We start from the raw sequence: 27703 nt of genomic DNA, 5'->3' as shown, positions 1-27703 counted from the left end.
TCTGCTCACTTTCCTTCTTGCCAAAACAGGCTAGAGTTTTCCAAATACATGAGACCACATTTTCCCAAACGTTTGAAATCCCAATCACAGGAATCAGTCTGACAATGGTTAATTTATTTGGACTTCTTCTACCTCATCAGCATGCTAGAGCTCCAAGCTGTAGCACAATCTCGGCATTTTTCTCTCCTGAAAAACAGATGTTACTAAGTGGAAATAACTTTAAGTGCTCTGCAGCAATTGTCACATTCCCAAAGATGACTTCTTCTCACTTCTTCATCAAAAATTGAGCAAAATAGAATCTTTCTTGCCTCTTAGGAGTTCCCATCCATGGCTTTCCATGCCTACGCTTGACACCATTTGTCCAGATATAATGAAGATGAAAAAATGAAACATTGTTTAAAGTCACCAGATCGCTGATTTGGATTTTATCCTATCCCAAATCTGTGAATGTGAAGGAAAAGAGCTTGCTTTACAGAAAAGACTGGAAATGCATTTTAGATGTAGTGTGCTATTATAGTGATGAATTGCACTGTCTAAAAGTCAAAGCACAGGTCTCTGGGGTACAGCCCACTGTTCTGTTCCTGCTAGCTGAACAAGGGACGTGAGTATCCAGTGATTCTGATTTCACCACTTGTAAAAATGTGAATAAGTTAACTGTTTAAAGCAAATGTTCCAACATCCATTGCCTTAGCATTTGTAAGCCTTTACATGTCCTAGGCTAGAGAGCATTCACAAAAGCTGAAAGTAGTATTAGTTTAGATTGGATTTTCTGCATTTTTGTCCTCTCGTTCTTAATTTTGAAGAACTGCAATTGCAGTTCATCCATTTAGGCTTATCCTAAAGTCATTATTTGTTATGATGCTGTTCCTGCCTTCAGCTACAAAGAAAATGACTATCCCTACCCTCTCACAGGCAGGATTAACAGCCACAGAAAATGAGTTATGGTTAGTCTAACTGACAGGAGCTCAGAAGCAAATTCATTTTCAGAAGTCCACCTAAGCCCAGGAAAGAATTCTGCATCTTGTGTCTTCTTAATTCTTTCTCATGGCTATGTAAAGAAAGTACACAATGCATTTTATTTCATCACCAGTCTGCACATTCAAGACATGCTGAGAACTATTGGTGTTAAAGGTAGCATGTGAACTAAGTGGTGTGAACTAAGTGGTGCAACAATATACAGTGCTTGTGCACTCACATCTTTTTTTTTTTTTTAACATAAGCAATGTATTAAAAGTATTGTTGGCACAGGTGGATCATTTTATTTGTAGGTGGAAATATCATTATTTCTCTCTCTGCAAAACTCCAACTAAGCATGGTAGAGGGGAAAAGAGGCTAAAGTTTAGTGAGATTCTTTACAAATACGTTTGGACAAAATCAGTAGTGACAAGTCTCATCATTTTTTCTTCAATGCATAGTTTCACCTTCCTTAACAGAATAGGTGCCATATGGAGCTGAATGAGCTTATTTTGGCCGAATTTAATCTAGAAGATTCATAGATCCTAGCCTGAGTGTTTTTAATGCCTCAGTAGATTGAGAGGTATGCTCATCCACCTTGCTCAGAGCTAAGTTGCTATCTAAGTAGGCTATGACTGCTATCATCTTCTGCCCACTAGACACTACTGAAGAAATGGCCCTTGAATCAGCTGAAGACAAGACATTGTGGGATAAAAATGTAAACTGGATGCTGATACACTGAGCAGTGCTTATATAGATTAACACCACACAACGATGATCTCAAGTAGCCTTCCAAAGTGGTAATATTTCAGTTTAGAGATCACTGCACAGCTTCCAACAAAATACACTTCAGAATCACAAGCCATGTTAAAAAAAACACATGGCATTTTGAAGAGGTCTGGGTTTTGAAGTTGTTGTAATGCAAAAATGTACTTATCTACCTGCAGCTGCAGCAAAAAAGTTATAGTGCTCTCCATGGTTCAGAGTAATCAATAAAATGAAAATTAAACAAATTAAATTCTCACAAAAAGTAAAGTAAATAACAAACACACAACAGCTGCAGCTTCTCAAGGTGGGACTCTGGAACACACTGCAAGTGCACTTCATGGCGCAGTGAGTGGCTCAGTGAGTGAGCTGTACCAGAAGTCACTGGGAACGTTCAGGTTGTTACAAATGAAGCACATGCTCTGATCGGTTTTGCATCCAGCTCTGAGCGCAAGTACACACATGACTGAAGATCCACATGTGGACTCCTGTCACTACAAACAGCTCCACTGAGATCCATTACACAATAAAGAATTTCCTACACAGATCCAGGCTGTAGCATCCATGCCTTAGTTGCTTCTTGCCACAAATATCAAGAAAACAATCAAACATCTCTCAAAGTCTACCTGGAGAATGTGTCCTTATGTTACTTCATGAGCTGCAGCCTAAGGATTTAAAGGGTTTTCTTGAATTCTGGAAAGTCTTTATGTTTCATGAAATACTTACTTACAAATATGAACTCAAGTCTTACTGTCTTCCATACCTCCTCTACCAAACTGGAGTAAACGCCTTGCTGGATTAGGTCATATAAAAATTTTGCATGTTAAAAAAATAGATGGAAATGCGTATTACATTTATTTTAATACAATTGTGTAATTTGAGGTTTATAGAGCCATGCATAAAGCATTAGTTATTCCACCTATAACAAAACTGATCTATTAACTCTGACAATATTTTTAGTACATATTTTGTTTAAAAAGCGTTAAGACACATTATGAATCATTCTGGCATCATGAGAGTTACTAGAATACTATATATTTTTCAGGATTATTAATATTTAGTGTCATTCAGTAAATTAAAAAATCAAGTTTAACTAAGGTTAAAAATATCTGATGATACAGTACGTAGATGATTGTAAATGTATATTAATGAAGCTTTACACAATTGACTGGGTATCTTTTCGTTAATCACTCACAAAACCATGCCAAACATATATCAAAGACTTCAGATACTTTTTCATCCAATCTTCCGACATTTCATTATTATGGTTACCTGATTAATGGCTGCAATAATATATGTGGCATGATATGATATGTTCACATTAAATTTTAATCAAATATTACTAAATTCAGAAAACATTAAGTAAATCATGACTGATGAGGCAATATTGCTGTACTGTCATATTGATGGCTAGAGAAATTCACTATGGAGAGTTACAGATTAAGGAAGAGAAGTAAATCTTATGAGGAAATAGAAGTATCTCAAGTTTAACTAGTTGGTTCTTTTAAAATTGCCTTCCAGCCAAAGGCTGAATATTAGATCCATCAAAAGTATTCTAGTGTCTGTAACTGATATGAATGTTTTGTTTTCTTCTACTGCAAGCTGTCTCATTTTTTAAAAAGCATGGATTATCATATACTCTGCAGAAGGGCCTTTTCCAAAAAATGATGGCCTGTGTAGTGAAAAAACCCACATTATTCCTCACTGCAGTTGAGAAAAACTTGCCCAATTTATTTAAAACCTTCTTACGATCTGAGAAGCAGGGTGTCACACACATGGGGTACACTTGGTCTGGTCATTTTTACCTTAGTTACGCTATTGTCACTTTGCAGAAGGTAGACAGGAAGACAGATGGGGGTTAGAGTCTGTAGCCTAGATCTGCAAATGGAAGATGGCTTCATCCTGACAAAAAAAAGATAATGAGCCTCCACTGCTGCAGAGACCAGCTTTCTTTTCAGCTTTAAACCTGTTCATCTGAAAATTCGGAACTCGTATCTGGCAATAATTCTGTATTTCATTTTTAACTGGCAGCAAGAAAATAAAACACTGAACTGGCTTTTTCCTGCTATGTTTGAAACTGAGAGCTAATTGTATTTATCTACTTACATTTCCTGTTCTAGTGAAAAGTCAGATGGTATTTGTTTGTGTTGTCCTATGCCTACCTTGGACATCCATCTACCCCTCTCCCTGCCCCCATAACTGAAAGATTCAACTTATAAATTCAAGCACTATTCTTTCATTTATATCCAACAAGTTATTTACCCAGAAAATAAATTCCATCTTATGAGAGTTAGATGACCTCTCAGAAGCTAAAAGATGAACCCTGAATACCAATACAGGAGGGAGCCCACCCTAAAAGACTACAACAAAATAATTCAAGCAATAACCTGCACTGAAAAAAAACCCACCTTATTCAATGATTTTAGAGCTCCTAGAAACAGATATTCTCAGGAGCTAATTCTAAACTTTCAGTATTATAGTCCATGACTGTGCTTGCACAGAATTTCAATCCCATGGTACAGACTAAAGGACTCTCTTCTTTCATCTGTTTGTACCTTAAAAACAGAAATTAAACCAGTCTAGTCACATGACCATCTTTTTGGTAGACTCTGATGCCAATATAACAAATGTCACTGGATCTTATTTTGAGTAGGTAAATCGTGTACAAGTCCTGCTTAACTGCTTAATTAATTGCATTTAAAAATGTAGTTCATTGCATAGCACTTTCCATGAGACCTTTCCAGTCTATTTGCCTCCTGGTTTCACTTTCAGTCCCTTTTTTTGTCTTGAAAGTTTGTAAGGGGTGTAAGACTGCCTTGTATTATGTGGTCATGGTTACCAGCAAGGGAAATCTCAGTACTAGTGCACTTCACAAATAAATACTACTCAATTCTGAAGCTATACTCTGAATACTAAGAGCAATAAATACTCAACATGCTTAGCTGGAATTCTTTTTGACCACTTGATTTTTGCTAGAAGTCGTTCCATATTAAGTATTTTAAGGGAAAGCATACAGATAATAAAGGGGAAGAGAAAAGGAAATTAAAATATTAAAATGGATACAATGAAATTAATGACCAACAGGGATGAACTGGGAAAGAGCTCTGAGTATTAATGCATCCTGGTAGATCAGCTGAGCTACTGGTTTCATACTGGTTAGATCTGTGGCACAAGGATTTCAGTGAAATACCTTCTTGCTATAAAAATGGATTTGAAATTTTTTAAGTGGGACTTGCTCATAATGTGAACAGTTATGAGAATAATTAAAGCAAATCACTAAGTTATCTTCCTCCATACCGAGATAAGTTTTGTACAGTTACAAGATTAAAAAGCACAAAATTCCTGTGAGTGTAAGACCTAATAAAAATGGAAGAAGACATCCAAACCCACAGCTCTTACCTCAGGCAAACTCCCACTGGTGTTGGCACCTCATGCAATGCAGAGAAGAGTGCAGACGCTTCAAACAAAATTGCCTGGAAAGGTTTGATTCACTCTTACTTGATTAATTGAATGAGTATATTATAAGTCAGTCTTGCAGCTCTTGCTTTTCTCAGGAATGGAAACATACCAGAAAAAAAAATGTTAACTCAAGGTGCTCAATAAACCTGAGATGACAGATTGTGATGTTACCACTCAGGCCTCCAAAAAACTGCTGGCTTCCACTAGAATCCTTTGTTAAAATCAAGGGCCAGCTGTTAAAGACCCAACATAGCCTTGTAGTCTACAGGGTTGTGGCAAATACCAGGCATCTCTCTTGACAAAAGACAACTTGAAGTGGCCATATTTCTCTGCATTTCAGCCTAAGAGAGGAAATTCAAAACAAACCAGATTTTTTTTTTTTTCCTGAGAGGTGATGTTCATTGAATTTCAAAGAAGAATTTTTATGAGCAAGAAAGGGAATAATCTTCTGTCCAGACAGAGAAACAGTGCTGTGGAGTTAGAGTCTGAGAGCCAGTATAGAAAAAGAGAAAGAAATCTGTGCTAGTGATGCAAGAACAGTACCTTCATATCCTTTAGGAAAGTAAAGCTGCTAAACAAACCTACTTTTGTCCAAGATTTTTAAATCCCCAGAAACCAAAGCTGAAGGGTCTTTTATTTTTGTGGATAGGACCAGCTGAGAGAAGCATTGTTCAGCTGCCTGTGGTAGCATTTAGGAAGGCAGTTAACAGAAGCAGTGATGCAGCACTGGCCCTTTCAAAGATGCATGAGTGGAGCAGCAGATCTGAGTTGGGGAAACAAGGGCAGGTCTGTGGGTTATAGGTGAGAGGGGATTTGCGGCAAGGGTGGGAAAGTGAAGAAAGGGAGGGTGGTGGCTTTACAGGAGTGCTGTAAGAGAGAACATGTATTAAGAAATGTTAGGAAGAAGCTTGGGGCAATGGAGCATGAGTGAAAAACATGGACATCCTCACACTCCCAAATTTGACTTCTCACCACTTTCAAATAGCTATCTCCTTCTAACCCCCATTTCTGTTGTCAGAAATACATCAGCCTTAGTCAATACAAAGGAAGAATTTCATCATTATGCCTTCTCAAAATATCAAAAATAGGAAAGTTTCTGCTCAGCTTAATACTGAGAACATATGAATACAATGACAAACGGTTTTCCGGTATCTTGCACCTGGACAAAGTAATGCAAAGGAATGCTACTCAGCCTTTCACCATTCCCAAACTCCTTTACCTTAATTAGTTGTACTGAGCAAAGAAATCACACTATAAATATAATTAGTTACTTGGAACCTGATCTAAAGACTAATGAAATCAGCAGAAAGCTTACAGAGAGAACAAGCTATAAAGAAAATATTAGTTTGATTGCTGTGGGCAAAACTTTCAGATCTAAGCAGAGGATTTAGCTATTTTATTCTGCAAGCAATGAGAAAATATCTTCTTGATTCTAAAACTAAAATAAGAGACCTAATTAATTCTAGAGCACCACAGTCATATACATTACTTCTTAATATGGAGGAATCAAATAGCTTCTTTTTTCAACAGTAATATTTTAAAATACATTTAATGTAAATGGCTGTGGTTCTCCTTTTCAGTAAACACATGTGAAGGCATACATTGTGTTTAAACATAATAAATACAGCTAAAAGCATGCATCTGGGTCAATCCTCTGCATGTAATCAGGATTATGAAAATTTAGTTTCTCTTATCTTTCTCAATAAATGGTCTACGTACAGATGACTGGAATTTTTTTCAGATGTGGTCTTGGTTCTGTTCTTGTTTTTTAACCTACCAGTTATTTCTTCCCTGCAAATCTGACTGGCTTCTAATTCTATCAGTTGCTCTGGTAGCTAAGAATAGTGCCAAACTGTGGTTGCTGATTTCTAAGCTGTGCTGAGGTTCTTTCAGAAACAAAATTTTCATGCCAAGGCATTCTAATTGCAAGTTTTTCACCCATTTTAATGACTCGCTCTTTTGTTTTTCCTTTCTGTTTGCTGACCACGTGTAATTATACAGGAAAAGGTCACAAAGGACCTTAAGAATTCAAAATCCAAACAGACACAAAAGAAGGGGAAAAGGCAGCATGAAAAGGTTTTCATTTAGTTTACACCTTTTTCAAGATTTCACTGTCCTGAACCTTCCAGCTCTCTGAATGAGGTTCCTTCAGTGCCAGTTGTCAAAGCCCTCCCTCATCCACTGCCTTGCCCACAGCCCTTCTCAGGCATTCCCCAGAGGCAACCCAAAGAGACATGGCGCATCTATGAGGAGATCCTGAAATCCAGTTATTCTGAAAAATCTGACAAAAAGAAGGAGGCCCATCGGTCCGATGGCTCTGCACATGTGTGGTGGGAAATTGTCAGAGGCATAGGGGAATCCCTTTTGTTTCAAAAGTGCTTCTTCAAAGAAACAGACATCCCCATCTCTCTTTGAGGAAGGCACTGTGTGGGAGGCTCTGTTGGCCCTCCTACAATGCTGTGACTGAGAAGCCTGTCTTTAACTGGAGCTGAACTGAAAATGCACAGTCCAGATAAAATGCAAAGGCACAAAGAGTAAATAAAGAAGTAGTCAATGCTAAGCAAAGTGTGGGCTGAGGAATTCTGCCTCCTAAGGAGGTGACAGTCAAATGAAGCTGGCTCATCATGTGTGTCAAAAGCAGCATCAGACAGGTAAATAGCAATTCTACACTTCCCTCCTACTCTAAAATTCCACTCTTAAAACACAGGATATTTTAGGAAGCTTCCTGTTGACAGGCACATCCTGCCCAGAATTACATTTTAATAGTTCTTCTTTCAGACAAACATTTAATTTATACTTATACAGTATACTTATACAGTCAACATGTTATCCCCATGCAGTCCCCAGGGAGGAGCAAAATATGCAAAACACAGAAATGGTGGTAATGAAAAATAATCATCCTGTTTTCATTGATGAATTTACAGATAATGTAGTATACTATTTACTATGGTTCTGTTTTCTCTGGAGGGCAAATTTAAATCTCTAGATCAACTCTGTGAACACTCGTAGAAAATGGCAGCCATTTTCAGTCCAGTGCAATGGAGGTTATCACACCATCTGGAATGAATACGTAACATACAGCACTCCAGGATCTTGGAATTTTGGACAAAAAAATACAAAGTGTCCCAAGACTATTCTCCAAGTAAAGGAGAATGTCTATACAAATTTAGAGTTTGAACTAGCAATAACATCACTATACCACATTGCAACTTATGTTACACAGTTACACAGTTACGGGTTTTACTCACTTTACACAACTGCTTCAGGACTTGGCAACACGATGCTTCTTGAAGGACCAGTGCACAATGATTTTTTCATTACACCACAGCCAAGAAAGTATGGGGGGGGGGGGGGGAATATCACATAATCACATTAGAAACTGAATAACTTGAATACAGTGTTGCAAATGGCAACATTTATGGTTCTGAAACAAATCCTGCATATCACTAGCACCTTTTAAAACATGAGGTTTTAAAAAGTAATTTTGTCATAGAATCATAGAATAGTCAGGGTTGGAAAGGACCTTAAGATCATCCAGTTCCAACCACCCTGCCATGGGCAGGGACTCTTTACACTAGAGCATGTCACCCAAGATTCCACCCAGCCTGGCCTTGAACACTGCCAGGGATGGAGAATTTACCACCTCTTTGGGCAGCCTGTTTCAGTGCCTCACCACTCTCACAGTAAAGAACTTCTTCCTTATATCCAACCTGAACTTCTCCTGTTTAAGTTTAAATCCATTACCCCTTGTCCTATCATGTTTCTTTTTATTTGCCTGCAATTTTTTAACAGATTTAGATATAGGAAACAAAGTGTTGACACAAGTCAAGGGAAGTGTCCCATTTAAGCATCTGTTAACAGTCCCTGGATGAGAAGAGGCATCACCAGGTTCCAGGGGGCTTACAGTCTCTGCCAGCCTTGTTGGAGGAACAGTAATGACCACTGCTGGTCACACGAACAACAGGCACCCTGTAACACATTGGCTTGACTCAGCAACATGGATCCTAAAGCCTGTTTTCTGTTGATACAATATTCCTCACTTGTTTAGCTCCCAATCCACATGTGGTAAATTGGCCCAGAATCTTACTCCCTTTTCCGCTAAACATAATGTGTCTCGAAAAAAAATATTAAAGTCCCTCTTACAAACCAATAAATTAAATTACCTTTCCTGAGCCTAAATACTCTTTCCAGGAGTAATGGAAAACATTTCTTAGAACTAGTTTGTCTTATTTCTACAAAAATGTTTGACCTAATGGTCTGTTTTAGCAAATTGGTATGATTTATGGAGAACTGATGAGCACATAGCAAAAGTCAGCTATGCAGCTATGTGTCAAAAGTCAAATATTTAATGCAAAATTAAAAATTGGATGCAAACGGATCAGCAATACAGTTTAAATAAATGAAGATTATGCAGTTCAGTCACCAAAGATGAAAAAAGTTTAGTAAAGTGGCAAGAAATAACAGCATGACATTGTGCAATTTAACTCCCAGCATAATGTAATATCTAGCATAATACTTAGTAAGATCACCAAAATTTGCTGGTGGTTAATGCAGTATGAAAAAGGATAATCAATGAGCTAAGTGTGTAAGATCTCATGTACAGATGCAAGGGAGTCAGTACATAGTGACACATTAACTCAGTATAACTTCATTAAACATTGAACAACCAAGTTTTGTGCTCAGATGTAAATACCTTTGCCAGACTTTCTGCTATTGTAGCATTACCATAAAGAGAGAAAAAGGCCAGGCAGCACAGGGCTAAAGGTTAGAGAAGGACTTGCTATGAAGAGGAACAGTGACCAAGTGGGATGGTCAAGATGGGAGCTGTACTACTACAGATGGCAGATAAATGTTATCTCTTCACGAGTGTGTGTCCATTAACTAAAATGAAGGAAAACACAATGGTGTGGTTCAGCAAAACAAATATTATCATATGTCTGAGTGTAAGTACTGGCAGAGAAGCACCAAGTAGCCTTTCTTCTTCACCCTGGTTGACCTATACCTTCAATGACATCTTCATCTATCTACTATTCAATGAGCAGGCTCTAGATCAAAACTTCTCTGGACTATATAGGATCTGACATAGCAATACATAATTAAACCAACTGATAGATAAATTCTTGCAAATGAAAACAGGAACTAGCATAGTGTCTTTTGGAAGCTCCTTGCCTGAAGAGATTATCTTGTCTAACCACATATGTTGGAAAGAAAACTCCCCCCAGCACTCCTGTGTTGCAAAGCTAGTCCCCATAGCACAGGGATAGCCAAGAGCTACAGCAAGTCAGGCCACAAAGGCTCCCTCAGAGACCCACAGACGCCACTCATGTCTGAGGATCAAATCTACAAAGGGTACAAAAGGAATCCTGGAGTTTGTTTACTTGTTGCTAGTTAGCTTTTTTATTTCTTGCTTTCTAGGTGCCTCATCTCCCCCCCCCCCCCCCCCCCCCCCATCCTCTTCTCTCTTCTTTTTTTTTTTAATTGCCTTTGTTTCCCTTTCAGCCCATAGCTGCCATGCTCCTATGAACTAATGCCAACCTTAGTTCCACCTAAGAAAGTTCTACACAACCCCTTTATGGCTGTTTTCTTTTCTATAGTCTTTATAAGACACACTGTCATATGGATGAGGATGATCATGACAGGAAGTTAGCCCTTCTTGGCTGATCTTTCTCAAGAAAGTTTATTTTGAATAATTAATACTGCTATATTGTTAGCACATACATGGTGATTTTGGTATCACTGTCATTGTTACCTGTTTTCATATACTGTGCACAGTTCCTGCAATGAAGAGCCACGAAGGGCAATAGCTGCTTCTTCTCCACCTCATGGAGAGAGCTGAGCTGGCCACCCTCCTGGCTAGCTTTATGCCCAGGGCTGAAGTTAACAGCCCGGATGTCGTTAACGCGCCCCAGGGCAGCACTGAGCTCTCCCGGTTGGTTTCGCATCATTGCGATGGAAGGGCTCTCCTCGCTGTCACTAATGTCTGTGGCTGCCTTGCCTGACCTCTGATACCGGCACTGGCCTGGCTGCCCTGCGGTGATGGGTACTTCCACCGACACGCCTCATGACCGTGCCGGCTGCTTTTTTCCTCACAGAATTCCCCGTGCCTACAGGCCAAAGACCTGTACCTCGCGCAGCAATAAATAAAAGGGGAGGAAAAAAAAGGGGGGGAAATCACGGATGCGTGCGGCGGGCTCGGGACCCTGGTCCGGGTTGCGGCTGTGCCGGGCCGCGAGCTCTTCCTCTCCGCCTTTAGGAGGCCACTCACTCGGTGCCTCACACCGAGACCCTACTACCCCTCTGGGCACCGGGAGCACCGAGGCCGGCGCGCACCCTCCTGCCGACAGACGGCCGTTGGAGGGGTGGGGCGAGGAGCGGCGCCTGTTGCCCTGGCAACACTGCCCTAATCTCGCGCGACTCTAAGAGTCTCGCGAGTCGCCGCCCGGTGCCGGCCGGGCGGAAGCTGCCGCCGTGTTTACAACCCGCCGGGGCGGGGACGCGGGAGTAGCGGCGTCAGTAGCCGGACCGGGCGGTGGGGGCCGGCGGCACCGGCGGCACCGGGAGCGGCGAGTAGGCCGCCTCCGCGCCCATGTGCCCGCAGCCCCCGCCGTCCATGGAAGTGATGGAGGGACCCCTCAACCTGGTAAGTGCGCGGGGGCGGGGGTCGGGCTACCTGTCAGCCGGTCCTGTTGCCGCTCCCGGGCCTGGGGCGAAGGCCAGTGGCCGTGCCGGACAGAGGGTTACACCCCTGACCTCCCACCGCTAGGTAACCGAGCGGAGAAGCTCGACTTGAGCAGTAAATAGGGCTCTCCCTGCCCCCCTCCACTTCCCGCAGCACCTGTTCAGGGCTTGTGCCAGGCCCTGCCACAGCGGCACCGGGCCCTGGCCTGCCCGAAGGCGAGTGGGGACGAGCGGCTGTCCCGGACTTGAGGCGGTTTCGGGGATCGGCGGGGCGCTGGGCTCGCCGCAGCCCGGTCCGGTGGCTGAGAGGCGGGGAGAAGCGACGGCCAGGCCGCAGAGGGCTGGACTGCGCTCCTGTGGGGCCCGCGGCTGGGGCCTGGCGGCTGTGTGCCCAGCAAAACACGGGCACCGCGGGAGAAGAGGCAGCGCAGGGTGCGTGTAGCGGCATGTTTGGATCGGAGGGGGTGCGGGGAGCGTGTAAGTCTGGGCCAAGTTGCAAGCACAAAGGACAAGGGAAGTTCTGGAAGGAAATGTTTAGGTGACACAGGCCATATCTACGTGAGCTTAAAAAATTTTAGAGACCCCCAGGGCCCACTACTGACTAGATGCGTCTTAATTTCAGGAGATGAAATGCTTTAAAGCCTTAAAGCTGCAATTACTCTGCTTAAACCAAATCTCTAAGGAACTTCAACTGAAACACAGATATCTGAAAAATGCATATTCACAGATTTTAAAGTAGCCTAAATTAGTAGGTTTCTGTCAAATAAAGAAGATCTAGGATAAAGAACAGTTAATTCTCTGCTGCCTTAGGGGTTTTATTAAAGCTGTATCTTGACTGTGCCTCGGATGTGGTGACACACAGAGCATTCCCTTAAAAAACTAGTTTTGGTCTAGCAGTCCAATTAGTCAGGAGCAGCACACCAGGAATACACCTGCCATGCTTCCAAGAATTAGCTCAATCCAGAAAGTGTTTAGCCATTGTCATGCGAATCTCAGAGATTTGTGTCAGCTTTTAATCAAAGCTTGTGTGCTCCAGCCCTGATAAATTTTTACGTGCTTCATACAAAGTCAGGTATTTCTGGATTGTACTCTCCAGTTTCAGAAAGGCTTGCAAATTTGACATTGCAGAACACCCATGAAATTAGGCCTGAAAGTGTAGCAGAAAGATTGTCTATTTGGATCTGAGCTGATAGTGCAAAACCACTCTGGGTATGACTGTACTGTAAAAGCCTTTTAAAAAGTATATCTAGTGCATTAGCTTCTAAGGAGAAAATGGTAACTGAATTCTTTAGTCAGTGGCTGAAAGTAGCAACTTTGTGGCAGTATAGTTATCACCAGTTAGTAATGCTTCCTCCCGAGACCCCTTACTAAGGAGTATAGGAGTGACAAGACTATGACTGAAGCCTGGTTGATGATCCTCTGACCATCATAGGAGTGTGCAGTTACTACACCAGTCTAGTACCAGGCTTACAATAAGATCAAGACACTTCTGCATAATGGATAATACAGGAAAAAAGTTGCTTTATAATACATTGGTACAGAAAATTACAGAGTTGCCTGTGCATACGTTCCTACTGCCTTTTAAGGAGTATCCTGAAATACAAAAAACTTTCCTTGAAACTGCTGCACAATATAGCCATGAATCATCTTGTATAGAAAAATGACCTGTCTTTTCAGGTTGTGTGAAAACCATGAAAATTCTTCATGAACAAGAGCTTGAATGGGTACAGTACTGTAGTTAGAACATGCCTACATTTTTACAAAGACGTGAACAAAAGCAACTAGTTTTACAAAACTCTCCTATTCACAGCCCCTCTCTGCAGCCGAGTTTCAGATTTGCAGCAGCATTCAGGGAAGGTGCCAACCTCCAATATAAGAACGTTCATATAAGCTTTTAATACTATCCAGTGTCATGCATTTCATGTACTTCTCCTGTAAATCTTTTCTCTTGACCTAAGTGTAGTTCTTGTGGATTGGAAGAGCACAGCCTTTTTCCAAAAATGCCAAACCATTATTCTGATGAGGGGAAAAAAACAACCAACCAAAACCCTAAACTACAAAGTAGTTTTGGGTACACTAATCATTGGGTTGATTTATCTGCTATTGGTTACTTAAGTACAAGACATTTTCCTCCTTTAGTATATCATGCCTTGTTAACTTTTGTGAATTTTTTTATTTTTTTTTTTTTTAGTTATGGTGTTTTATTAGGATTTGCTACAGTTCTTTGATGCTGCTTTGTCCTGTAAAAGTTGTTCATTAGTTGTGTATTTGGGCATCTAGTCTTAATTACGGGAAAGCACAAATACTGTCCTAAATTTCTGGAAAGCTGATATGACAAAAAAAAAGACACACACAAAAAAATTCCATAGCAGTTTTGCAGCAGCATGATGTCTCTGTTTCTCTGTCAACATGTATCACACCAACTGCACTTAATGACTTGTACTGGTGGCTTTCAGTTTCAGTTGTTTCTCATACATTTGACTATTTGCTTAGCCTTCCTAATTACAGGTGGCATGCTGTACCTTGTTGTATTCTGTTGATTTCAATTGCATTCTTTTTCTATGTTCTGAAAGGTATGTTTCCAGCAAAATAATATTTTATCTTTGTGCATCTGGGCCTTAGTTAATGCCTTAAACTATCTATGATTATTTTTTTTTCTTAAGCTTAGTTACATTTTGCTTTCCCTAATCCACTGATTTACATATGTAGATAGCACTAGACAAATACTGATTTGCTTTCCAGATCTCTTTAAAAATAATAATAATCTATAACTACAGTGGATTTTGTTTACTGGAAATTTAAGTCATTAAGCTTCAGGTCTAATAACTTCAATGAGAACAGATCTATCTTTTTAGAATTTGGGCTTCAGTTTGTGTTGTTTTTTTTTTTTTTGGTTGGTTTCTTTTTTTTTTGTTTGTTTGTGGGGTTTTGGGGGTTTGTTTCATTTTGTTTTGTGGTTTTTTTTTTCCCTTTTAAGTTATTATAATCATGCTGAGTCTTAACCCATCTTTCCTTTTAACCTTTCTAGGACTTATGCTATAGTACTAGATGCCGATTTGATTTTTCTACTGAACCAGTGATACTTCATTTAGAAATAAATTGAAACAACTTTTCCAAAATCTGTTGCTGTGGGCTGAGTTGTTAGAGCCATGGGAAAGTGTTTTGGGGCAGCTCTGATACCTTAACATTTATTTTGTCTCTTCCCTTTGCCCTTTTTCTTCTTTCCTTCTCCTCCTTTAGGGTACTATATGCTTTGCAGATGAGAAACATCATCTAATGCTGAAGGAATGGTTTAAGGCCCTGATCCTTATGCTTTTACTAATAAGGAAACCAGTTCTTCAACCTTACAAATAAAAATATTTAGGTTGTGCTGTGGAATTTAAAACAGGTATGGACTAAGTGCAGTCCCTTCACCTGCAGCAGCCATATAGTGGATATCTAGTCCAGATGCACAATTGTTTCACACAGTCCAGTGCCATAAACTGCAATATCTCAACATGTTAACAGATTAAAATTTATTCTGCAAAACATAGAGGTAAATTTCCTAAGTCTTAGTTATAGGAGCAAAAGGTATAAGTTAAGAAGCACAATAGTACACTGCTGACCATCAGAATTTTGAAAGTAACACAGTAAAAATATGAGGCAAATGGTATCAATCTCAAGAGGAGACTAGAAAGGAAACAGGCTTGGTGAACAGAGTCTGATAAGCAGGACTTTGTAACTCTGCAGATTTTGCTTTAATACCTCAGTATTTACTAAGGAGCTGTACCACCTCTATGTTTTATTCTTCCTATAAAGTAATAGCACTTTATATGGTTTATAATAAAATGCAGTCCAAAATCTGGTGAATATATATTGCCTACGAGGTTCTTGAACTGTAAGGGAAACAGCTTGAAGAGCTGTTTTGGTGAAAAACAGAAAGCATGGCCCAGTGGCTGGAGTGAGACTAACACAACAAAATGTATATTGCAAGAATCTCATATAGCAGAAGCTTTATAAAATTAATACTCTTAAAACATTGGTAGCAGCCATTCCAGTGCAAGCTGATCAGTGATCTGTCTTATGAAAGAGTTTAAAAGTTAGGTTAATGCTACATCCACATGAGGACAAGATAACAAGCAGAATAAATATGTAATATGGGAGAGGAGGAAGAGATAATAGAATCTATGTGAGTTTACTAGACACCAAAGGATTTAATACATGGGCCAGGGTGTTTAAGACTTAATGTCAGCCTGCACTTCTGTTATGTTGATTCAAAACCAGGAATATTATGTTAATCTACAGAAACATCCACTGAATCCAGTTTGTTTTCTTAGAGGTTTTTGGTTTTTTTTTTTTTATAAAGCTTAACCTGAAAGCTGTTCTACGTGTTTTTCCAAAATAAAATGGAAAAAAAAAGAGAGGAAGATGCACTCAATTCTGAACTCAAACTAGAGAAAACAAAAGTGCAGGTAGTGAGAGTGGAAGTATGGTTATATAGACATACCTAACACAAAGTCTGTTTTTACCACAGTAGTGGAAGCCTTGTCTTGGTTTTCCCAGTAACAACATCATTGTGAGTTATATGGGACCATGCATTTCAGCTAAGGAAATGTAAGCTGTGAACTCACAGAGGCAGCAGCATACCTGCTGAGTAAAGTGACTGGAGGTGCTGAGGTGATGTGTCAGATATTCAGTTGAACAGCCAGATCAGTTATATCCTCTTTGGAAAAGCTTTACAATGGTGTATTCAGTCATATAACTCCTACCCAAGCACAACACAAAACTGTTCCATGTTGCACATATAACAGCTTGCAATAGCTCCCAATTAGTAACATAATTAGCCTAGCTCTGAGTGGTTGACAGAAGCATTATCTCCTTACTGGTATCTGTGCTGTTTGGGTACCTACCAGCAGTGCCTTTCTGCTGTGTCACGCTGGCATCATGTGCATATCGTCAGACCACGCAGTTCAGCTCTGAGTAAGCGTGCCTAACAATTTAAAGACCCAGCTGAAACCTTGACTGAAGCCTTTCTGCCCCACTTGTTTGAAATTGTTGCTCCTGGAATAGGTTGTTTACTAGACCATTTGATGTGATGATTCAATTGCCTCTACTGAGGTGTAACTCAGTTGCTGGAACAGCTTGAGCCATGTGGTTTAGGGCTACGTATAGGAGCTGAGATAGTAAACAAAAACAATCAGGGCAGTGGGACTGTTCTCATTTAGCTTACAACTTCCATTTAGCAAGACTTGTGTAGTACCAGCCACAGCACTGTATATGGGGACAAGAAAAGCATTACCAAAGCAGCTGAGAACTATAGGTATACAAAATGGCTCTAGCAAGCAAGTTGAAGTATTTGGTGTTTTTATTATATTAAATGGATGAAAAGGAAGTGAATGAGGTTGATTTGACTATGCAATAGGTAAAAGGATACCACACCTTAAAGAAGTTGCAGGTGATCAGGGAAAGAGCTGCAGCTATGCCTGTATAAGGTTTTGAAGACTCCGCCTAACCTGAGCAGGGTGAATGCGAGTTGGTTTCATATCAGATCTCTTAATTGCATTTGCATGGTAAAGAACTCAGACTAACCATTTTATCTTAAATTTGGAGTAGGTTAGGAACACATGCATAGTCAGAGCTAGTCAGAGAATTAATACTGGCTGGCCAAACAACTGGTTGCTTGTCTGCCCATATATTTAAATTCTGTTACTATTGCTTACAAGAGAGTTGAACTTCAGCATCTCTACAGTTCAATACAAAGTGAGTGAGGAATCTGTTAATACTGAGAATACATTCTTGTGAGAGTTTCACATATTTGTTTTAGCTTTATAGTCACACTAACCTGTAATTTACAGTTGAGTCATTATTCTGTCAGGCTTTCAAAGACAAAAAATTGAGCTAACATGTGGCTAGTGATCTTGGTTGAGCAGCCACAACAGGTTCTACCGTTTTTTGTTTCTCCTTCAGTCAACTCTTTCTCTGCAGAATACAGAGAGTATTTTTAAGGGGGCTTGCTTCTGTTGATAAAATTATACGTTACCATTTCTTTAGGCTTAGTGGCAAATATATTCCTATTATTTAGCATAAGAAACAGTACAACTCTTTATTATTTATGCTTTTACTGTAGCTGCCTGTAAAGACACTGTTTTCCATAGTCACCCAGAGTTTTATTCATCATTATTGCACTTATTTAAAAAATTATGGCCAAGTTTATCAGCTGTATTCTCTCCTAATACAATTTTTCAATACATATGTAGACATGCATGCAAACCTTTCTAAGCTCACTATTTCCTACTAAGAATGGGTTTAGAAAAGTTTTCTGTAAGTATAGCAGTGACAGAGTGGTTGTGGGGTGGGGGGAACAATGGTCCACCACCTTATCCTACCTTCTGTGGCCTGTTGCTGTAAATATCTGTGAGGAATATACTTACAACTCTTTTGTACACTATGGAACCAATGCACTGTGCACTTTCTCACTCTTCCTTTCTTCAAAATATGTTCTTAGGAAAACAGCCCTGTAACCCTAAGGAAATAAATCCCCAGATAGATCCCTCATCAGTCAAAAAAATACCTTAATCTTTGCTTTCAGCATTAGCAGAGCAGAGGTATTGATCCTTTCTGAGAAGGATAACTGGTATACACAGTCCATAGCATAAAATAGATGATGTTATCAGCAAACAGTAGTTTCATTTAAAACATTTACAAACTGTTCTAGTAGGCAGAACTTCTCTGCAGTTAGCTTTCGTCAGGCTCCATCATGTAGCAGCTGGATTTTCCTGCCTTCATTTGTAACTTTTTTTAGTAAGGCATTGTAATCTGTGCTTCATAATCATATTAAAATATGTCACTTCCTAGCGAGTCTCTTGCAGTGAACAAGAAGGATGTAAGCTTAACATCTTGTGCAAGGCTTTGTCCAGTGAAGAGCTGTTCCCATTATGAGAACAAACTAAAACAGAACATACACAAGATTGTCTGGCTCAGCTACAGGAGGACTGTTGCAAATTACTCGTCTTAAAAAAAGGGTAGTACGTGTACCCTATTTGAAAATTAGTACTACATTTACCTTTTGAAAATATTGTAGGATTGAGTGTGGTTTTTCCTGTTGCTCCCCTTTCTGTAGTAGGTAACAACTGGAATCACAGGGGAAAAGCAGCAGCTGTTTTTGTTTTTCATTCCCCCAACCTAAGATAGGATCCTTTAAGTTGTAATGGCACACTACCTCTAGAAAAAAAAAAACTAGCATTTTTATTATTGAGTTTGAGGGGATGGTAGGAGATCTGGTAAATAGGCCTTACAGCTTCATTTCTCATGGCTTGCAGCAATATCATTTTCTAGTTTATATTGGAAAAAGAAAAAGTTGAGTGTTAAGTTTTGGGCTGCTAAAGAAAGCTCCAGGGAAAGAGGAGACCTGCTTTGCTGTTTTAGAGGATAGCTTGATTCTGTTGCTCAGAGATTACACAGGCAATGATTTGTACTAGTTAGGTGGAAAAAACAAACAGGAGCACTTATCTGTAATGGAGGTACAAACTTAAAGATGCAGGTGTCATCCTTTAACATCTCAGCTACAGCTGGAAAGTTTGGGGAAAGCTCTCTAGCTTACCTGTTTTCTGTAGTTGATCCAGAGTGGTTCAAATAAGGCATGCACAAATTCCTTATGAACCAAATACATTGGAGCAAGCTAGGGAAGCTTTTTAGCTTGGTCATGCGTCACTCACATCTGCTTCCTCTTACTAGAGTCAAATTGTTATACCTGTCCCTTTGCCTACTGGGAATTCCTGCTCATCCGGACTGGGAGGGACATCTGGAAGTAATTGTCGACCTGCTTCCCCCCTTCAATTCCATAGCTTGTTAATAAATTATAATTATTCCTACACCACATCCTACATTTATTTTCAGCACTGCAACTGGAAGAGCGAAGAGAAATCAGATATATAAACCCACTGCAGTTATGCAGCAGCTGTTTCTGTCATCATCACAGCAGCAGGACCAAAGTCAAAGCAGCCCTAATTGAATCTGTTGGGAACTAGCATAGCAGCTCCAAAATTGTTGGTGTAAACACCTTCCTCTAGCATGACATCAGACCAGGGATAAACTTGACGGCCATTTTTGCACTTTATGATATAGGACCAATTCTTCCATTGCCAGTTTTATTATGTGATGCAGGCCACTCTGAGTTCAAAATAGATTTACTAACAATGGTTGGATGCTGTGTTGCTAAGTGTAACTGAGCACTAAGAGTAAACCAGCAGACTAGACAAGATGTAGAAGCCTATCCATGATACATGGCTGTTAAGCACCCAAGTACTTCTGTTGCAGCTTCATCACTTGCTGCTAGGAAACAGTACCACTAATTTCTTCAAAATGCTGGTGATGAATAATCTACCATGAAAATTGCAGAAATTCTGTGGTCCCTGCACAATTAACTAATTGGAACAAACACTCGGCAGGGTAGAATAAATGAGCAAATATTTCCTTGTCAAGCTGGCAGGAAGATATACAAACTGAGGAATTCCTCTCCCATGACTGAGTGCAAAACACCTTTCTCACTCACAAGCTGCTCTCTCAGACCGGCTGTCCTGAAACTGATTGTTCTCAGCTGTGGTTCCTGTTGTTTCCACTGAGGAGGTCTGTCACTCTGGATCAGAATAAGATGGCCTGACATCTATATATTTTGATGTAATGGCAAGAAAGGCATTTTGATCCTGTAAACAGCGGATCCTAGCTTTCTGTTTTATTAGCAACTCTGGACTGTTGTTTTCGTAACTTTATTCAGTCTAACCCAACTTCTTCAGACTCCCTTCGGCTTCACTGGGAGTTAACTGAGAATGGAAATAATTTAATTGCTCAGTCAAGTAGCAACTGACTGTCCTCAAATGTTCTGCATGTGCTTAAGTTATTTGAGTAAGATCATGCTCCAGGAGTTTACAACATACGAAAATAACCTTTGAAAACAATCGGATTCAAATTCTTCTATGCAGAAACTAATAAATGGAACCAGGCCCCTGGCTTGTTGACTTGCTTCATTAGCTCTTCTGTTTCTAGCTACCCTGTTTCCTCCTCTCTCGTTTTTTAGACCTGCCCATGCAGTTAGCAGAAGTAGCTGTATCAGTACTAATTTACTGAAAAATTGTTTTGCAAGGAGCTAGCTCAGGTGTTTTTAGGTCTATGACATAACTAATTTGTAACTGGATGAGCTGCCAGGAATAACCAAGGAGATGGCTCTATATGAGCTGATACTGTTAGTTCATTCCCGTGGGAAAGAAGTTTATCTTTCTGGCATATGTCAGTAGTAGGAGTCCATAGAAAAATGCCATAAAATAGATGGTTTTCCAATAGAAAAACACTTCCTCTTCTGAGGTTATTAAGACTCAGAGCAGAAGCAGCAGGGAATGCTGACAGTGCTCTGAGGTAAAGAAGAAGAATATAACCAGAATATTTGTTGTGAAGAATCAAGGAGTCATGGAGTATTTTTAATAACACTTCATATTAGCATATGAAGTGAGTTTTAGAAAAGCCAAGGGTCTAAATGCAATGATATAACTGCTAGAGATTGCTTAAGAACAGTTGTTCTGGCATCTTTGGATATGGACAAATGTGCTTGTTTTTATGTTGATCCCAGAACATGGGTAACGTGAATCGGTGACTTATATTCACCAAACATCTGAAGTTGGATATGTTTTTGGGTGAAGAGGGGGAACAGAATATGTATGGGTCAGAGACAGAATTACAGAGGCAGGTTTCAGGCTTTCAGCTCTGTTTCTCCTACAGGTTCTGTCAGTACGGATTTGGTAAAGGCTTTCTTGGGAAACAGTAATTTTAAAGGAACAGGCAAGCTTTTCCTTCAGATTCAGAAGTGTCTCGTGTTGTTTCACAGAGTCAGTGCCCGGTACCTGATGTCTGTTTACTTCGAAGTGAATATGTAGTAAAACACTCATGAATACTCTCTGTTACTGACAGTCTTGCCAGTTAGCGATTGTAGCCTTTTGTATTACACAGCTTGTGTTGGAGGAAGTACCATAAAATTCATTTATTTTCGTAATGACAAAAACACTTGCTTTCATGAATGTTGCAGTGCAGGTTAAGCAGTGTTGTTTCTCACTGAACATATGCAAATACTTGTATCAGTCGTTTGCTTTCAGCAGCATCCTTAGCCTCCATAGTGGTTTACAAATGTAAGTATAGACTTAACTGTTGTACCGCAACAGCATAACTTTGATATCTTTAAGTGTAGCTGTGCTGCTTCCGTTAAATGGTGTAAGCTGCAAACAAAAAAAAAACAAAGATCTTCTACAGTTTCTTTACCCAGCAGGTAGAGCCTCTTGGGCACAGGGCAGCAGAAAATGTCAAACCAGCTGTAAGCTATAACGTATGTCAAATATATCTCATTCTGACAAATAAATTGGTTCTAAATACTTACAGCTTCTCATAATGTCTTGTGGCTTACTGGTCTTTTTACATGACTACGGTAAATGCCTGCCTACAAAGAACAACATGTGCTTGCTGAGGAACAGCTTAAAAAGGATTTTGTTGTGTACAGACCATCTTTGCCGCATTAACAAACTTCAGTTGTTACCTGTGCAGTACAGATTTTTGTAAGGTAGTATTAAAAAAGAAATCAAATGATAAAGCTTGGAAGGGAGTGGGAGATCTGAGCCTAAAAGCCTGAGAAATGGAATCAGTACAGGTTTCTTAGATGTACTGATTATTTTTTAAAACATGTATAACTATTTGTCAAGTAACTCATTGGCGTAATGCTCTTTTTATTTTAAGGCTCACCAGCAGAGCAGAAAAGCAGACCGTTTGTTAGCAGCAGGGAAATACGAAGAAGCAATTTCATGTCACAAAAAAGCTGCTGGTGAGTAGGAATTTCTTACATGCCATATCTTAAAACCAGTTTCTATATTTGCATGCTTCATGAAAGTAAATGATCTAATTACTTGCAGAATTTTTATTCTGAAAATGTTAATTTGTTTTTTAGTCCAGATCAAGCACCCTTTTGGAAACATTTTTTCTAATACGAATGGCTAAAGTCACATGTTTCCAAAGTTGTTTTGATTGGTGTGGTTAAAAAACTGTGAAGGCAGTTCTTGACCGAAGATGAAGCCAACATGCAGTTGGGAACCTGGTGTAAGCCAGCTTCACTTTACAGTCTGTATTTTCTTCACTGCTTTCATAGCAGTTGATAAAGGAAATACTTAGACAAATGTTTGCTTGCAGAGTACTTACTTCCCTTTCCTAATGTCTGAATCAAGACAGCTAAGAAGAGGTGATGAGCTCAGCTTTCCCAGAACTGGAACAAAACAGCAAATTATGTTGCAGGCCTTGGCACTGTGATTGACAGCCTCTCCTAAGTGAGACTTCGTGCATTTACCTGTCCATTTAACTAGTCATGCTTAATTATTTGTGTTGGAGTCTGTCAGCTGTATGACAGTGCAACTACTGCTTGGCAGAAGAATAAAGAAGAGGTCTTAATTGGTGCAACAAGTAGGACATTTCCAGTGACAGCGCTTGTGTGGAGACAAAATAAATGGCTGCTCTGAACATCGTAACCTAGATACCAGGTGTTCTCACTTTGCATTCATAAATACTAGAAAAAGCCATAAAATGAGAAACTGATAGTTTCTTTAGTATTTATGAATAGTCAGAGCAATGAGGGATAGCACTTACATTCTAATATGCAGACTTCTCTTCTTTGTTTCCTTCACTCCATATACCAAGGCAAAACCCAGAAATGTGTTGAATATTTCTTGCTTTTCTTTATCTGATGACTCTGTGCCACTATTTTACATCCTTCTGTATTTGGTTAAGAATTCCTTATACTTTGCCATTTTCAGCACTAGCAAGGTAAGTGCTGCTCTGACTTTAAGCCAGCGCATTTTCTGGTTTGGAGAGGAAGTTGATGAAAGAAGTGGAGAGCTACAGACTATATACCTCTTTGTCAAAAGGCATGACTTCGTAATACGGGCTTGCCATGGGCGAGAGGATTTTACTTACCCTGTTTTGTCTTTAAATGGTTGTATGTTTGAAGTCTGGTCCTTGGCTGTGTTTCTTCTCTTCAGGGGAAAGTTGTTGTTCTGTGACTTTTTGGAAAGGGCTGCTGTCCCTCCCTGAAAAACAAACTGAAACAACCTGAGCTAACAGGATGCCATGGGAAGGGTATGGTGCTTGTTAAATGATCTTACAGTAATTTTTTCAGACTTTTGAAAAACATCAGGTGTTTCCAGCCACTGTAACTTGGTAAATACTTTGCCTCTGGACTGCTGCTTTTATGTGGGGATTCAGAGTACTGAAGGTCTGAGGCCTTTTCTTAGCTTTTATAGAAATGTTCAGGTTTTGTAACCCTCTCCTAAGTGTTTATCAATTTTTTCTTCTGCAGCATACCTTACAGATGCTATGAAGCTGACCCAGTCAGAGCAGGTGAGACCAAAATACAGCAGATGCCAGAATTTGCCATAGCTCTGTTGTATGCCTGTGTGTCATACCCCTCTTGGGCATTAGCCTCTGCACAGCTGCCTGAACTTGTGTCAGCTGCACCAAGAGTTTTGGAAGTACAGTGATGCTAGCCTTCCTTGAGAGTTTTTCCAAGTTTATGTGGAGCAGGGACGAGAGAACTACTAACCCATCCACAGGTTCTCCAACAATGGTTTCTAGTTTGCAAGGCATCCTCAAGTGGGTGATAAAACTAATTCCATATTTAACTTTTGCTGTGAGGTACTTAGGCTGCTCTGCTGAGGCACAAAGCTGAGCATCTCAGCTACAGTCTGTAATTTTGGATTTATTCATCCTGACTTGGGGACCTCCAGAACAACAGCCCTGCACCTTTCGTTATTGATTACGCAAATCTGTCTGTAAATTCAGCAGTCTGCTTCGTACTTTCTTAGCAGCAGGCTTTTAGTTTAGCCAGTATTATCAAAGCAAACGACCCTTGAAGATCAGACACCTGTCTTTCATCCAAAAGGTCATTATTGTAGAAAAATGGAAGCCTCTTACCCAGGTGGTTCTTGTGAGTTACTAACCACCATGCCACCCCCTTCATTAACTATGGCTGAATCATTTGGGACCGTATCTGGCCTTGGGGCACTTTTCTGCTTAGTGTTGGGTGTTATTAATGTCTACACAGATACCCTCACAGAAGCATACACATACTTTGTATTATTTAATTAAAGCATGGCTGTGCATGCCAAGTGACTCCTTTCCTGGTGTTGGTCATAGGTCAGTTAAACAACTAGTACCTTCTCTCAGAGACAATGTAGCCTGGTCAGTGACTTAAAAACAAAACCCAAGCAAACAAAAGACCGTATGTTAACTCCTTCACAATTCCAGTAGTTACTCTAAATTTGTGTGACACATCTGAATCTGTTGCATAGTACAAGCAGCAAGCACTTCTAGTTGGATTTAATATCTGAAAAAACAAAAGCTCCTCCCCTCCCTTGGGCATGCTGTGATGCTGTTTATGTAAATATTTACATGTGTGTAACTTTATGTGCGTGAATGTTTGGGTGGCATTAGGGATCACCAGTTAAATTGTTTAATCTTGTTCTTACTCAGGCTCAGCTGTCACTGGAATTACAAAGGGATAGTCACATGAAACAGTTACTGCTCATCCAGGAGAGGTGGAAAAGGGCAAAGAGGGAGGAAAAGCTGAAAGCCCAACAGAATGCTGACAAGGAAATAGCTGCACACCTTCAGGCTTCTTATAAGCCATCTGCTGAAGACTCTGATCAAAATGTACTGGTTCCTGTTACTCAGAAATACAGTCCTTCCACAGAGAAACATCCACATGATATTCAGGGTGTCTTTGACAGGGACCCGGATACACTCTTGTTTCTGCTTCAGAAAAGAAAGGAGCCGGTGGAAGCATGTATTGGGAGCAAAGCTCCGAAAGACGACAAAACAATAATAGAAGAGCAGGCAACCAAAATTGCAGATTTGAAGCGGCACATAGAATTTCTTGTAGCTGAAAATGAGAGATTAAGGAGAGAGAATAAGCATTTAAAAGCAGAAAGAGCGAGACTCCAAAAATCTCCGGTAGACAAGGAGCTGGATGTAGATGCTGATTTTGTTGAGAAGTCAGAGTTGTGGGGTCTGCAGCAGCACTCAGAAACTACTTCTTCAGCTGCAACTTGGCAAAAGTTCGCCACAACTGCTGGGAAGGCAAAGGACATTCCAATACCCAACCTTCCCCCCCTGGACATCCCATCCCCTGAACTCCCTTTGCTGGAACTCTCCGAAGATATACTGAAAGGACTGATGAATAGTTAAAAACCAGGAAAAATACTCAATGTACTTACTCAAACTTAAGAAAAGGGAAAACCACCAGGACAGTTGTGATATGTGAGGGCAGAAACATCTAACACAATCCTGCTGTTGGAGAAAAGGCATTAAAGCAACTTTGTTACTGTGAAATACACATTATATCTGATCTACTTCATAAAAGTCAAAGGTACCATAATCGGTATAAGGTGGCAAGATCTGTAGTCTTTCTTTCTCCCATTGTTTCAAACCAAATGACTGCCTGGAGAATGTTTCAAGTAACAAAATCCTTCAGGGTTTTAAAGTATGCTATATGTAATAGTTATCTATAATGCCATAAATGATGGTGCAGAACCGAACTGTTACGGTTGCCGGTCGGCTGCCACATATTGAAAAAATGCTTTCTAGCATGAATTTAAACTGTGCATTTCATTATGCATAACTTTGCTAATTCAAGTACCGTGCAATTTATACACGTCCTAGATGGATTTATGTGCCACACTCTATACTCCTGACCATGTTAACCTGAAGTCAGGAGAGATGTTAATTTCCATTCTATGAAGGAACCAACTTATTAGTTCTGTTGACGAGTTTTTTGGGGGGTTATCTGTTTACATAACTAATCAGGGTGCATTGAATCTAGGTATTGGTTTCTGTATAAAGTGACATTGTTTAAAAAAAGAAAAACATACTTAAGGAAAAATGCCCTTTTTGTTTTCAGCGATGCATGAATGGAAGTAAGTCTAGCTGGCAGTATTTGATTGAAAAAAAAATTGTTTACAGCTTAACCTGATTCAAAAAGGATATGAAAATAAAAACCAAGGTGTTTTGACACTAAATGTGTGTTAAATCTCTACAAGTGTTGCAAAGTATAAGTAACAAATTAAGATTTTACACTAACAGTGTTAGTACACACCTACTGCTGAACTTCTGTGTTCATCATCCAGCAAATTCAGGAATGCTGGGATGAATTCAGAGGGCCTTGCCTATATATGACATGGCTTGGCCAATGCCTGGCTTCTAACACCTACAGAGAGCTGAAATGGAGGAAGCAGCACTTGGTTTTGCTGGGAGACAGGCTCCCTGGAGCTGAATGAATGGTGCCACGAGAGCTGTGCACTCCCACTTGGGGCTTTGGTTCCTGAGCCATCGTCACAGTCAGCCTCTCTCAGCGTGGATCAGCTCCTGCCTGCCCCTAAGCTTCATTAGCCCTAACCGTGTGCTGGAGTGTTACCTGAACCCAGGCTTTCCCAAGTGGAGGCAGGGGGGCAATGTGTAGTGGAGGCATTAGTTAACTCTAGCAGCTAATGAAATGGTTAATGAAAAATGTTGAGTGTTGAAAACGAAACAATTTTAACTTACCTTTGTGCTGTTACAAGGTAAGCTTGCTTTCCAGGAGTACCTTTTTTTTCCAGAAGAGACTTGGAAATGCAGCAATTTTCTTTTTGCTCCCTAGTGCTGTGCCAATTCTCCCCTTACCTCTGTACAGCTGGTGTCTCCTATGATTGCTTGAAGGAGAGTAGGGACTGGAGTCTAGAAAAAAAGCTCTGGAAACAAAGGTAAGACAGGTTCATTAGAGGAGGTCCCTTGTGCTGGATTGTATGAGGAAACTAAT

At 40.1% G+C, this 27703-nt stretch overlaps 1 protein-coding gene across 1 annotated transcript; it reads left to right on the top strand.

The window, feature by feature from the left end:
- Positions 1–11610: 11610 nt before the first annotated feature.
- NRBF2 (nuclear receptor binding factor 2) lies at positions 11611–26927 on the top strand. The gene is made up of 4 exons (XM_061448944.1): positions 11611–11818; positions 22606–22690; positions 24212–24252; positions 25384–26927. The coding sequence occupies exons 1-4, from the start codon at positions 11765–11767 to the stop codon at positions 26095–26097; spliced, it is 894 nt and encodes a 297-aa protein (XP_061304928.1). The 5' UTR covers positions 11611–11764; the 3' UTR covers positions 26098–26927.
- The last annotated feature ends 776 nt before the right edge of the window (positions 26928–27703 follow it).

This window comes from Pezoporus flaviventris, unplaced genomic scaffold (genome assembly GCF_033815535.1).
Source record: "Pezoporus flaviventris isolate CSIRO_AGI_PZ_B2104156 unplaced genomic scaffold, CSIRO_AGI_Pfla_v1 ptg000001l, whole genome shotgun sequence".
Taxonomy (NCBI): domain Eukaryota; kingdom Metazoa; phylum Chordata; class Aves; order Psittaciformes; family Psittacidae; genus Pezoporus; species Pezoporus flaviventris.
This window is presented reverse-complemented; position numbering and strand designations above follow the sequence as displayed.

Bases quoted from the DNA above. Each gene is read 5' to 3' on its own strand.
- NRBF2 (XM_061448944.1), top strand. From the start codon at position 11,765: ATGTGCCCGCAGCCCCCGCCGTCCATGGAAGTGATGGAGGGACCCCTC. The intron at 11,819-22,605 runs GTAAGTGCGCGG...TTTTATTTTAAG, and splicing joins TGGAGGGACCCCTCAACCTG to GCTCACCAGCAGAGCAGAAA. The intron at 22,691-24,211 runs GTGAGTAGGAAT...TTTCTTCTGCAG, and splicing joins ATGTCACAAAAAAGCTGCTG to CATACCTTACAGATGCTATG.